A 14,290-nucleotide genomic window follows, 5' to 3' on the forward strand; every position below is an offset into this window, starting at 1 on the left:
CATAAACGAGAAAATCTCATGTTAGTGATTTTTATTTCCTAAGAATAATAGTTAACTTATTAAATTCATCTCAAATTATTTTTTCCCCCTAATCTCATCTAGATTAAATGAGATTGTAAAGGAGAAAGAAAAATACAAAAAAATTATATTTAAATTTTAAGCATTAATTACGAGAACAAAATTAACAAATAAATATTAATTATTTGCTAAGTGATTTATATTACTGACTAAAAAATTTTCATAAAAATGACTTGTCCTCTAGAGCAGAGAGAATGCTGCTTTCTATTTATTCTATTTGTACACACTCAATATCTAATTATTAATATAAAAGCTTTGAAAATATTAAAAAAAATTAGTTAAATTGATTATTTATAACAAATGTGTTAATTTTTCTAAATTACTCTATTTATTTATTGTATTTGAACTATTTTCTAGTGGGAATCTCTTATAATCAATAAGGATATTTTAAAAAAATTACATATGAGTAGATTGATATCTTATCATTAGAATTAAATTCAACTTCCTAATTAGTTCTTACATTAAAATAGGTTTTTGGGTGGAAACTAAATTATAATTGTAAAAATACTTTTATGATATAAGGAATAAATATGTAAAGGAATTTATCTCAATTTATAAAAAAATTACTTTTTAAAAACACTTTTTCACTAAAAATAGTGCTAGTACTAGTGCTAGTGCATATCTTACGTGTATTTATAAATTTCTTATATTCATATATATATATTATATATATATTTATATAGACACGTTTCTTATTTTTGCTTAGCCCTAGCTTGAGAGAGACGTGTCAAATTTTTCAGACGCACTTCGTATCAAGGGGACAAGACAAATTGTTATTGGGAGATGTGTCATTGAAAATTTGCAAATTATATGAGAAATTTAGACTTTTAAAATTTGAAGTCAAAAATGGTTTTTTTTTTCCTTTTCTTTTGGCCCTGATGTTAAAAGGGATATTTAAGACTGAACAAGTATTAAAAAAAAAAAAGGTTAATTCCAAGGACTTGCATGCTTTTGATGATATTAATTAATAATAATTTTTATTATTACTATTACCATCATGCTAAGGAATATCCTTTCCTTGTTTGATAAGTATCCTACCTCCTAAGGAATATCCATTGATGCTGGTTATAAAGATATTATCAGTCAAAGCAAGCATGTGGGGAAAAAAAATGATAAAGTCATTAAAACAACATTTGTTGTTTAATAGTTTTAAAACAGAACTTGCATTGAAGGAAAATAAAAATAAAAATAAAAATAAAACCCAACTTGGATTTGTAGTGAGACTAACGAATCATTCGCCTTTTTGATTTGGGGAGTGGTTGGATCAGCACATTTTTTTAATTGATTTCGGTGTATCCAAACTCCCCTGTGTTAAAAATCTTAGATAAATTGCTCTTGTTGGATTTTATTTTATTTTTCCTCTCTTATTAAGTCGAATTGATGTCTTTAATCATTTTATTGAATATGTTTTATTTGTTTATAAAGCAATATCTTTTTATTTAAATATCAACTTTTTTAGAGCTATACAGAATATGTTATTTTTTTTTTAATCTCATTAAGTAGTATGGGTCTGTGAATTCTGAATTAGAAACTTCAATCAATTTAATGACTGCTTTAGTTTATTACAACTATTTAATGGAGACAAGAATTTATCTTTTATCATCAACATTTGAAAAGTTAGTTTCAATTGTCAGCGAAGTAAGCTTTTCTTTTTTCTTTTTATGTTTAACAAAAAAAGCCATTTCAAACATTTATGACTCGTAATGGATTACAAGCAAAAATAGTTGGCGTCGAATAACAAATTATTTATAATTATAGGATACATTTTTTGACCATGTTATTAGTGTTGTCTATTTGTTTAAGGCAATTATACACGCACGCTATCTCTTATTTTTAATATAAGAACTAGTAAAAAATAATTCCAAGGACTTGCATGCTTTTGATGATATTAATTAATAATAATTTTTATTAGTACTATTACCATCATGCTAAGGAATATCCTTTCCTTGTTTGATAAGTATCCTACCTCCTAAGGAATATCCATTGATGCTGGTTATAAAGATATTATCAGTCAAAGCAAGCATGTGGGAAAAAAATGATAAAGTCATTAAAACAACATTTGTTGTTTAATAGTTTAAAACACAACTTGCATTGAAGGGAAAAAAATAAAAATAAACCCAACTTGGATTTGTAGTGAGACTAACGAATCATTCTCTTTTTGATTTGAGGAGTGGTTGGATCAGCACATTTTTTTAATTGATTTCGGTGTATCCAAACTCCCCTTTGTAAAAATCTTAATAGATTGATCTTGTTGGATTTTATTTATTTTCCCTCTTTTATTAAGTCGAATTGATGTCTTTAATCATTTTATTGAATGTTTTATTTGTTTATAAAGCAATATCTTTTTATTTAAATATCAACTTTTTTAGAGTTATATCATAATATTTTTTTTTTTTTAATCTCATTAAGTAGTATGGGTCTGTGAATTCTGAATTAAAACTTCAATCAATTTAATGACTGCTTTAGTTTTTATTACAACTATTTAATGGAGACAAGAATTTATCTTTTATCATCAACATTTTGAAAAAGTTAGTTTCAATTGTCAGCGAAGTAAGCTTCTTTTTTTTTTTAATGTTTAACAAAAAAAGCCATTTCAAACATTTATGACTCGTAATGGATTACAAGCAAAAATAGTTGGCGTCGAATAACAAATTATTTATAATTATAGGATACATTTTTTGACCATGTTATTAGTGTTGTCTATTTGTTTAAGGCAATTATACACGCACGCTATCTCTTATTTTTAATATAAGAACTAGTTAAAAAATTTAATTTTGATATAAATATAAGATCTCAATTACTTTATCTCTTATACTTGTCACTTTATTATAATTAACTAATTTATTTAATCTATTTAAATTAATTAAGTAGCTTTTATATTAAGTATAACAAGTAATATTAACTTTTAGGCATAGATGACAAAACCTTGTTGTTGTCTATTATTTGAGGCAACTACCACACTACCTCACGTCTTTAATTAAGACCTACTGAGTAGTTAAAAATGTTTAATTTCATCATAAATATATGTCAATTCATTTTATCTTTTATATTTATTATTTTTTGATAAACTAATTTACCTAACTTATAAACTAATGTGTGATTTAATGTTATACAGAAGTGTTTTAAGAAAATTATGCTACAATTATTATAATTAACTAATTTATTTGATTTTTTTTAACTTCATCTAAATTAATTAAGTAACTTTCCCATAAAGCACGGGAGAGAATATTAACTTGTAGGCATAGAAGTCAAAACGAACTTGAGTTGAAAGAAATCTCTCATGTCGTCAGAGATATACAATAGTCAAAAGTTCAATCTGGGCATTAAAGACGTAAATAAATTGAAGACCCTTGATGTCCGTAGAAAAGTTGAATTAAAGGAGGTGTCTGGGAAATATCAAAAGTGCTTGTGAAAACACTTTTTCCATAATCGAGATAAACTCCTCAACGTATTTATTTCGTATACTGTAAAAACACTTTTAAAACCATAATTTTGATTCTATCCAAACACTTACTAAATTGGTCAAGAAATATTCTTAAACAAATGTTAAAGACGAAGAAAATGCAATAATTATTATTATGTTTTTTTTTTCCTTATTCCTAGAAGCCTAGAACCTCCTTCATCGGAAAAGAATGAGAAATTATATGAAAAGATTTATGATAATTATTGTGTTTTGTTTTAGCTTTGTCAACAAATTGCAAAATACAATTTGAGAGAAGCACACTGAAGGGGTGTCCTCTAACTTGAATGGTAAGTTATCCAAGACTATCACGTTTGGATAAGACTTAAAGCTTAAGACTGGTATTGACATGTTTGCACGCACAAATGTGATTAAATTATTTTAAGGGGTGTTTGAATTAGGTTTTCAAAAGTAATTTTATGGGATAAAAAAAGTATTTGGATGAAAACCAAACCATGGTTTCAAAAGTGATTTTACAGTCTACGAGGTAAATATGTGAAGGAATTTATCTCGATTTGTGAAAAAACTTCTGAAAGACATTTTTCAGGATATTCAAACACCCCCAAAAAGTAAGCACCTAAAAGGAATTTTGCCTTCTGATGAGACAAAGATAACCGGCCGAATGGTCTCCGGGCCCAGGCCGTGAGAGCCCAGAAAAAGGGGCCTTAAAAGGATGTTCTTATCATTCACGCAACACTCGGACTCATTTCATTCATCATCTGGGCCTATGTGATCAGAGCCATAGTTTATTATGTTACTTTCCAATTTAGACACGTCATTTGTCAATTAAAAACATTCCTAGAAAATAGCTTATCATTGTTACCAAAAGAACAAGAAAAAGAGTAGTTGATCATGTTGAAAACTTTTAACTTTAACATCCTTAAAGTCTCAGTTCCAACATTCTTCACAATCCCTTTTGATTTCAGCCATGAGCTTAAGCTGGCAAATAAGGCTCCAACTTACAGCATTATACCATAATCCAATCATCTTTCTGGTTTTTAATGACTCGGCCACATTTTCCGGTCGCTTTCATTGGTTCAATCTACCCGTATGCTACCTCGAGAGCGTAAATGTTGAGCATTGTGATGATATCCGGCTGGGCTTTGAACAAAGACTTCTTGTTCATCTGCAAAATAGATGCTTTACATATGTAAAGCAATCTTAAACAAAGTGGAAAACACTGCAAAAGTTATTACTCAGCATAACTAAATTAACCAGCAGATAGTTTACAAATATAATAAACATGTGTCACTTGTTTTCTTGTCAAAGATGAAACAGGGACCAATTAGAAAGAACTATACTTTATCATATGAAACAAAACTTAGTATGCTAGGTTCAACAAGAATACAACGGTAATTATGACATAAATAATTCAAAAGCAACAACACAAACCAGATTTGGGTGGTACTGGATAGTGCATCACATACAAATGGATTATACGTGTTGTGGCACAGGCATAAAATTCAAGTTCTTACATTCCACAAAAATATATCCATCAGAAGGGAAAAAAATTGTCTCTTTGGCAACCACTCATCAGGTTCACCATTTGAATGTTGGATGCGCCCACAAAATGTATTAACATCATTATGGTAAGCAACCACAAGATAAATCCAATGCACTAACCTACTGAAAAATAATAAAAGATGCAGTAAATGCTCACATGATAAGTAATACTCCCTCCAGTTCTTTTTATAAGATCCAATTTGAGGTTATATAAATATTAAATTTATTTTGACCAATTTTATCCGCAATTAATTGCATTATCTTTTTCTCATACATTTCCTTTTATCTTTTTTCTAACCATTTCTCTCTCACCTACCCTCTTGTAAATAAAGGCATATTTGGGGTAAAAAGTACATTTCTTACATATTTATTACTTTTAACTAATATTAACATATTTCTTAAACCACATAATTCAGTTAATTGGATCTTACAAAAAGACCGGAGGTAGTATTAAACAAATCATGAGAAAGAAACTTGCATCTATGTGATGTGTGATATGGCATCTGTGGCAGCACTCAATATTTCACCATTAGCATTGCGGCACAAAAACAGAAGCTCATCAAACAAATGCTCCTGTTAAAAAAAATAAGAAAGTTCATTGTCTGAAATTTAATGCACCAAGCCAGGAAAACATTTGTGTTCTCATATAGCATGGGCCCTAATTGATCAAGTTATTATGGAGGGAAATGATGTGATCTGGAAAGGAAATAGGTTCTCTGGTACCTTTACTTCGTTCTTCAAATGCCCCACAGAATTGACTACTAAGTTTCCTCAGAACAGTTAGACAGGGCTGTCCATAGGCAGGGTGATTGAAAGTACTAGAACCCAACTGACCAATGCAGCAGCCAGAGCACCAATGTACATGAAAGATGATAACTACCCAATGTAGAAATACTATATCACTTTCTCGCAAAGCAGTCCGTAAATGATCTTCAAAATCATTTCCACCAGAAGAAGAGGACATAAAACAGCTCTACCAGAATAGTAGGAATTAGTTCACATATAAATCCCAGATGAACGAGTGCTCTCAGCCAAAGACAACTGATATACTTACCTCAAGTAATAGGCATAGTGTTTCAATTTCTGCACACTCATCAAGTGTGAATTGTTCCTGCTTATAAACAGTTACCAGAATGCCAACAGCATTATACCAACAAAAGCGTAAGTGCAAAATGTCAATGGAACCTGAGAATCTATGAACTCAATTTAAAGCAATATATTACCCACGAAATTTCTGAGATGTTCAAAGATGAAAAGATGTTGAGCACTCAAGTACCAATTTCCACCTCCTTCCTGATTCTTGTAACTAAACATACGCTTCTTCTCAGACAAAAAAAAAGAGGATTGTTCATGGCAAATTTCTTATACAAATATATGACCTGCAATTCATCATAAAATTGTAAGTACTAAGTAACAATATCTATTGTAGACCATTTTATCAAAAGATTAAATCTTTAGGTCAGCTCAACATTCTTTTGTTAATATTTATAATATACTCTCTCTTGCTAAAGACCTTTGGTATATAACTTGAGGAATGAACTTTCAAATATACCTTCTACAGAAATCCACTTTAATCCCGAAAGGTTGAACTGTGAAGAGACTAGGATTGGTTTTATCATATTATTAACACCTCTACCTTGACCATCATCATCTTTACAAGTGAATATGTACAAAGCAGCAAACATCAAATCCTTAATCCTCAAACCCAAATACTGTTACTTTTAGAAAAGACTGCCCGAAGGCAAATGATAACCATTCTGTTTACCAGGAAAATAGAAGATCAAATGAGACTAAAAATAATGTTCTCCTTAGCAATTATTATACATCTACAGAGTCAGCAACATACTAAAAGCACAAGGCGCCAGAAGCAAGAGCCAATATATAAGAATTTTTATGAGTAGACTGTAGACTGTAGTACCTATCACGCATATCCATTGCCAATTCTTCATCCGGTTTACCACATTTTGGAACGACAACATCCTCAAGTCCTTGGCAGAAACATGATTCCCTCACATGCCTCGAAAGGATAAAGTGCAAGCCTTTATCCTTTGGAAAGAAGAGCTTACATATACATTAGCTCCAAAATGGTTGCAATGATTTGTGTCATCCTCATCCACTGTAGAAAAAGGTCAACCAACCCTATCAGATTTCCAGCTTGTGCCAAGTCAAGTTTTGCAAGCGCTTAAAACACATCAAGTGCAGGCTTCATTTGGCCCTTGTTTACAGACCCACCAATAATTATATTCAGGGTAAAGGTATCAGGAAGGAGACCTTTTAGCCTCATCTCTTTTTCCAACCTTACTGCTTCATACATTTTCCCACAGTCACAAAACCCATGAATTAAAGAATTGTATGCAAAATTATTAGGAACAAAACCTTCGGCTGACATTTCTAAGAACATTTTGTGTGCCTCCTCAACCAAGCCTGACTTTGAGAGCCCATCAATTAAGGCTGAAAAGGCAACAGCATCTGGATATACACCACTTTCTTTCATTTCAGTCCAGATAGACTTAGCCCCGTAGAGATCACCCATCTTAAAGTATCCATCCAAAAGAACTGTATAAGCCACTTTGTTGAGGGGAAGGCCTTTCTTTGAGATCCTACCAAAAAGCGTCCTGGCTTCTAGCATCCTCCCTTTCCAACACAAACCCATAAGCAAAGAATTAAATGTGGAGGGTGAAGGAGTCAAACCACATTTAATCATAGTTTTATAGGATTCAAATGCCTTGTCTTCTAACCCAGCCCTGCTATAGGCTGCAATTAAAGTGTTAAAGGCAACTACACTAAGAGGTATTCCCTTTTCAAGCAGGTCTTCTAATAGTTTTGCAGTCTCATTAAGTCTTCCCGCCCAACACAGGCACGAGATTGTTATGTCATACAATGAATAGTCTGGAAGGATTCCTTGAACAGATAAATCTGTTAACAAACTATTCCCATCCTCTTTTCTACCATACTTATAATGGCCTGCAACCAAAATATTAAAAGTTACACAGTCAGGACAGATGCCTTTACTCCTCATTTCTTCATAAAGCATGTTTGCTTGACCAACTTCCCTCGCCTTGACATATCCATCCATCAGCGTGTTGTACATCACAGTATTTGGAGTAACATTCATATCTTGAAATGTATCAAAAAATTTCCTTGCCTCAGTCACATTTCCCTCCCTACAAAACGCATGAACAATGGTATTAAATGTTGCAATGCTCGGTTTGCAACCACATTTGATCATGAATTGCAACCAATCCACCGCAACTGAAGTCTTCCCCCAAACGCAGTATGCATTAATAACAATATTATACGTAACAACATCAGGATTGCACCCAAACTTTTGCATCAAATGTAACAAACTTTCTCCACCTACAAGCCACCCTTGTCTACAAAACCCATAAATCATCACGTTAAACGTTATATTACAAGGATATGGCCCTCTACGGAGCATATCTTTAAGTATCTTCCACACACTACTATAATCACCAATTCTAAGTAACAACTTAATAAGAATGGTTATTGCAGATGCACTTGGCACAACTCCCACATCCCTCATTTTATGCAAAATTTCCAATGCCTCTGAACTCATTTCCGCATTCAAAAAGCCCCTCATAAGGGTATCCAGGACAGAAAAATCAGACTCATAGTGGGAGTGAATCTTCCACATAAACTGCACAAGTTGTTTGCTTTTGCTAGCTCCCATCCTTGCAATTACCCATGAAACCATGTCTTGCGCAAAATACCTAAGATTCTGTGCAGCTAAAATACCCGCCGCAATGCAACACAATCGAACAGTCTCCTCAGAATCATTATCCCCTAATGCTAGTTTGAAGAATGCAAATGCAGCTTCCCGGGTCTCCAACAATGTCATAACCCTCACAAGAAAGAGTGGACAAAAATCTCGTTTAAATCTCTTCAACACAAAACCATTCTCATCCTTAATGATCTTGGATAATCCCACTACTACTTTTCGCCGTTCCCTAGGACAAGTTACGCTTGAAAAAACAGAACTGGAGGTCCCAAAAGGTAGAAATTGTGTTAAATAATCATAAGATTCAGGCCCAGATGACGAGTAGAAGACGATGTGAGTGTAGCGAAAGTTGAAGGTATCAGAGAAGCCTATGAGACTGAGTGTTTTGCAAGTATAATGCTCTGAAGGAATGAAAAAATGATAGTTTAAATACAAAGTCGTCGAATTGCGAGGTCGAATAAACATAGCTGACATTCGGAGCCGTCGTAGAATCATCCCCGACAGCTGCAAAGGGAGTCGGAGCTCTGAGATGGCGAGTTCATACGAGTGAAGTAGTGTTCCCTTCCGCCTTCTGTCGGACTCGGATTCTAGCAGCCCAACAGTTCCCTCCCTTCCGGCCAAATACCTGATGCCACAGGCACACACTACGCAATTTTACTGAACTGATGATGATGGCAACATAAGCATGGTTAATCCTTTAATTTACAGGAAAAGTACATTCTTAATACTTTAGTTTTATAAAAAATCTTATGTTGATTCGGTTAATACAAACTTTGACCTCTCAATTTTGTCTCCAAATCATAAGTTTTAATATCTCAAATTTCTTGTTATTTTTACATTAGCTCTTATAATCTAATAAAAATTTTAATTATTTTAACACTTAAGGGATCAAAACTTATGATTTGAAACTTAATGGACTAAAACCAAAATGAAAGCAAATTTAAAAGACCAAAGATTATAATAACTCTTCTTTAATTTTTCAAAATATTTTTTTGTTAATTCTTTAATTCCAATGATATTAACAAAAATGTTGATCAAATATTTTCAGGTTAACATCATTTTTAACTCTAAAATTTAACTTTTTTTTATTTTAGTCCTTAAAATTTAATCTCATTTTAGTTTTCATCTCTAAAATTTGCTTTCATTTTAGTTCACTTTTAGTCTCTAGTGAGTTATTTGCTTGTCACATATCAATTCTTACATGACTTTCAAGTCCAAGAATTTCTTGATGGCCAGCATCCCCATCGCTCTAATAATTTCTTGATCAAATTTTATCAGTCGTTAGGTTGATCTTTCAAATCTATTGAGAAGACGCTAGAGCCATTTCAGCAGCGATGAGCTTCAGAGTCAGTTTTCCGTTAATTGAGGTTCCCAAAAACGCCGCATTTCAGATTTAGCAACCATTAAAGCCAATATGGAGTGTGGATGAGAAGAATGGAATAATGAAGACGAAGATCAGTATAGAGCTGATCTTCCTTTCTTAAGGATTCTTTGTCGTCATCATCTATGATAGCTCCATGTTTCTCCTTGTCTTCGGTTAATAAAGCTTCTCTCTTGATGAATCTAAAGATGGTGGCCTTGATGATTCCTTGCTGTGAATTTAACGAATATGATGTTTGCTTCTTTGGTCGTTCTCCCCTACTGAGTGCATTGACACCATACTAATTCTGAGCGTGATATTTCTTATTACCTCATCATTGATTGAATCTACACCATACAAAGCGGATATGGAAGTTTTGTCACCTTTAAATGTTGTCTTCTAAGTGTGGTGAGAGGCATGGGATATGTTGTCAACAACTTCACATTTTCATTCCAATAAGGGATAATCGGCACATCCATGCTTCAAAGCTTCAACCTTTCATCCATTCTTACTAGCATACTAGAGAACAAGCCCATGTTTTCTAACAGATTAAAGAGGTGTTTGGCACATGCAAAAAGCACTTTTAAAATGATTTTAAATTTTAAAATCTAGACCCAGCAATGAGTATCATGATACTTACCACTGCGATGAGCACTGAAATTAGTTTTACTGATTTTGTGTACCTATCAATACATCATAACTTATGTTAATAGATAACAGAAATAGCTATGTGCTGATACTTTTTTATTTTTAGCTATTAAAAAAATACAAGTGACTCGTGAAGTTTTATTTCCAATAAACTAACTTTAGGTTTCATATTTAGGAATGTGATTGCCTTGAGCCTCAAATTTCCCTCATAGTGATGACTCTCTCTTCCTTCCTCACACTTTCTTAGAATTTAAATCAAATAGAAACAAGAATACTGCAGTTCCAGAAATTTGAACATTCATGCTAAAAAACGAAACCTCCCTCATATGAAAACCACAAACACGATCCCCCTCTACCTAGATAACGGTGCTTTCATAGGTTAAGTAATGATGACCTAATTAACTTGATCTAAGTTTTGTTCATGTATTAATTCATCAATTGTGAAAGCCAAAGAGATTGACCTTGTTAAAGAAATTCATTATTTAGAATTTAGTAATTTTGAACTTCTTTTTATGGAATTCTTTATATATTAAATTTGAAACTATTGTTAAAACTTAAAAACGGCTTGATTAGTTCATTAGTATCAAAATACTTTTAAATCCATTGATAGCTTTTGTGAGAAAAAGTATTTTCTAAGCATTTATTAAAAATATTTGCTCAAAAAAAATAAACATTTATTCAAAATTTTATATAAGAAGCAGTTTTAGTTGAGAGATTAATTATTCGTTTTTATATAAAAAAAAACTCAATTGCAAAAGTCAGTATCAATAAAATGTAAAACTAATTTCGCATAAAGTCAAATAAATCATCATTTATTTATTTTTGGGGCCAGGGTTAAAACTAGGCCATATCACATATTACATTGGTGTAAGTTCCTTTCCCATGATTTGTTTAATACTACCTTCGGTCTTTTTTGTGAGCTCACTTCTGTTCATCTAACTTCTTGTTGGGGTTGTAGGTATATTTTGTATTGATGAATTTGCATTATAGTTTAATCAAAGAAGTATATTTTGCATGGTATATTTTGTGTTTAAGTCTGAGCCCGTGACGGGTCAGGACAAGCCTGCCCCGTTTTTCCAGTACTACTTTCATGGGTATTGAGAAGACGAACCAAGATGAATGCAAATGTTAAGAGGGAGACATTTTTTTTAAGAAAAAATGACATAAAAATAATTGCTGAAATTGAAAAAGACAAAAAGGTGATTCAAATAAATAAAATAACCAAATAGATATGAGGTATGAATTTGGAATTTGCAAATTTTGGTAGAATGACTAATACGCCCCTGGAGTAAGAAAAAGAAAAGGCAGTGGAAAGCTTTCACATGCTAACACGTTGATTAAAATAGGTTGCAAGCAAATAGTCACTTTTATTTTGTAAGTTGTTATGTTAGATATTTAGTAAAATTGTAGGCAAAAGCATTAAAAATAGTTATAAATAAACAAGCTGCAAATGCCTTAATGCAAATGGCAACTTTCACTATGTAAGTTGTGATTCATTTTACTTGTTTTATAAAACTGTCTGCAAATAGCTTATAACAAATTATAAAACTCTTTATGCAAATGGTCATTTTTATTTTAAAATTTGTTATTCTTATTATATGTCTAGTAAAATTGTGCGCAAATGGATTAGAAATGGTCACAAATAAAGAGATTGTAAAACACATTATGGAAATTGGTATATTTATTTTGAAAGTTGTCAATCACTTTGCAAATGCTGGTAAACATAATTTGCACTTGTTATCAATAAATGTGCAATAATAGTGATTATGCTAGGTTTAAGGTTTTGATGATAACAAATTAAGGAATCTATGTTTTAGTAAATTGATCGATCACCTCATCGATCAAGGATTTATCGATCACTTGTTAGATAAAGTTCATATGAAAACTGATAACTTTGTAGAAATATTAATCGATAACTTGATAGATAAATCAAGTTTGTATGTGTTGATCGATTAGTTGATTGATCATTGTTAACACTGTTTTGTATAGAAGTTTGCTGAAAATTATCGATCAATTGGTCGATAATCTAGTGATCGAACAATTGACAGATAATAGGACACAAGTTTTGGTAAGTGTTTATCGATCACTTGATTGATAAATGAGTTATCGATAAGAAGACAGATAAAAGGTAAAACTTTCCACTCTCGTTGTATTTGTTTGAATCACCATTTATTGATCACAGCTTTATCAATAACCTATTCTATCATTGCATAATATCTCACATGTTTATCAAAATTTTTTCTGCTAGTTAAGTGCTTTTGAAAATTACTTTATCCATCACCTGATCGATCAATCGTTTATTGATCAAATGATCGATCAATACCTTTTCTCTGATTTAAACTATTTAAAACTTTCTTCGATCACTTGCTCGATTATTAATTTATCAATAAAATGATCGATCATTCGCTCCACTGAATATTCTGTTTTCACATTATGCGATCGATCAAACTAGCTTTTGAGATTTTTGAACTGAACTTTTTCACTACATCATATCGATCACCTGATTGATAAGTCTCTGATCAATCACTTACTCGATCATTTTAGGATTTATGCTCTTTATGGAAATTTTTGTCAAACTGTGTTTTATCGATCAACTTTCCTGTCATCCATTTATCGATAAATTATTCGATTAATATACTTTGAAAATAAATTCTCTCTTACTTACTTTTATCGATAAATTGATCGATCAAATATTTTCTGATCACTTACTCGATTAATAATCCAGCTCTTTTTATAACAGAGGCAACAATGAGATTTAAGAATATGTTGAATATTTCTCTTCGAGCTTTTCTCAACCTTGATGATTATCTTAATATTCTATTTTAAGAGTTTCAAAATCATAGGTGACCTTGAGCTATTTTTTCTGCATATTCTTTTTGAAGTTAATCTGTCCCTTTATCGATCACTGGATAGATCGTTTGTTAATCCATAACATGATTGATAAATATAGTTATATGACTCAAAATCTTTCATCTTTATTAATCGATAACATAATCAATAAACTAGTTATCGATCATATCTTTGATCAAGGTTGTTCAATTTCGAGTTATTGAATCTGATGTCTGATTGATTAACTTCTCTCTTAACATAAGAATATTACTATCATTTTATCAGTTATATTCCTGAATGTTATTCTGGAGGAAAAACTTATTAGATTAAAGTATTTTTACAGATTACAAAGAAAGTTCAATGGCTATCCGACAGTTATTTAGTAGCCTGTAGCCTACCATGTCAGAAGCATTAAATGGCAGTAATGCTAATACCGTTGCAACTGGGAAGACACGCAACTGAACTCTCAATGGCTAGAAGCTCTTCCGTCTAACAGTTATTAAACTTCCTCAATTATAAAAGGCTCAAAGAAGCATTGAATGTGGGGAATTGATTATGCGAGCTACCTTCTGCAAATAACTTACTGTTGCATTCAATACTCTGTTCTTGTTTTTAATGGGCTTCAGTGTTTCTCATCCATTTACTCTGTACGAGAGTTTTACATATCGTCTTT

General features: G+C 31.7%; 1 protein-coding gene and 3 long non-coding RNA genes across 6 annotated transcripts; all 4 read right to left on the bottom strand.

Annotated features, from left to right (window-relative positions):
• Positions 1 to 4,223: 4,223 nt before the first annotated feature.
• On the bottom strand, positions 4,224 to 5,513 carry LOC114723844 (uncharacterized). The gene is made up of 2 exons (XR_003738272.1): positions 5,014 to 5,513; positions 4,224 to 4,698 (listed from the first exon to the last, which is right to left on the bottom strand). It is a non-coding gene; the product is annotated as an uncharacterized LOC114723844 (long non-coding RNA).
• Positions 5,514 to 5,523: 10 nt separating this feature from the next.
• LOC114723843 (uncharacterized) lies at positions 5,524 to 6,344 on the bottom strand. Of its 3 annotated transcripts, XR_003738271.1 has the most exons (4): positions 6,265 to 6,343; positions 6,096 to 6,152; positions 5,765 to 6,014; positions 5,524 to 5,614 (listed from the first exon to the last, which is right to left on the bottom strand). It is a non-coding gene; the product is annotated as an uncharacterized LOC114723843 (long non-coding RNA). The 3 variants fall into 3 exon arrangements; XR_003738270.1 differs by having other exon boundaries at positions 6,096 to 6,344; XR_003738269.1 differs by having other exon boundaries at positions 5,765 to 6,152.
• A 1-nt stretch (position 6,345) lies between these two features.
• LOC114723845 (uncharacterized) lies at positions 6,346 to 7,224 on the bottom strand. The gene is made up of 3 exons (XR_003738273.1): positions 6,960 to 7,224; positions 6,594 to 6,798; positions 6,346 to 6,420 (listed from the first exon to the last, which is right to left on the bottom strand). It is a non-coding gene; the product is annotated as an uncharacterized LOC114723845 (long non-coding RNA).
• On the bottom strand, positions 7,224 to 10,025 carry LOC114723849 (pentatricopeptide repeat-containing protein At1g63330). The gene is made up of 2 exons (XM_028910088.1): positions 9,982 to 10,025; positions 7,224 to 9,405 (listed from the first exon to the last, which is right to left on the bottom strand). The coding sequence occupies exons 1-2, from the start codon at positions 10,023 to 10,025 to the stop codon at positions 7,224 to 7,226; spliced, it is 2,226 nt and encodes a 741-aa protein (XP_028765921.1).
• Positions 10,026 to 14,290: the final 4,265 nt, after the last annotated feature.

This window comes from Neltuma alba, unplaced genomic scaffold (genome assembly GCF_004799145.2).
Source record: "Neltuma alba isolate B1F8T4 unplaced genomic scaffold, ASM479914v2 tig00012157_pilon, whole genome shotgun sequence".
Lineage (NCBI taxonomy): Eukaryota > Viridiplantae > Streptophyta > Magnoliopsida > Fabales > Fabaceae > Neltuma > Neltuma alba.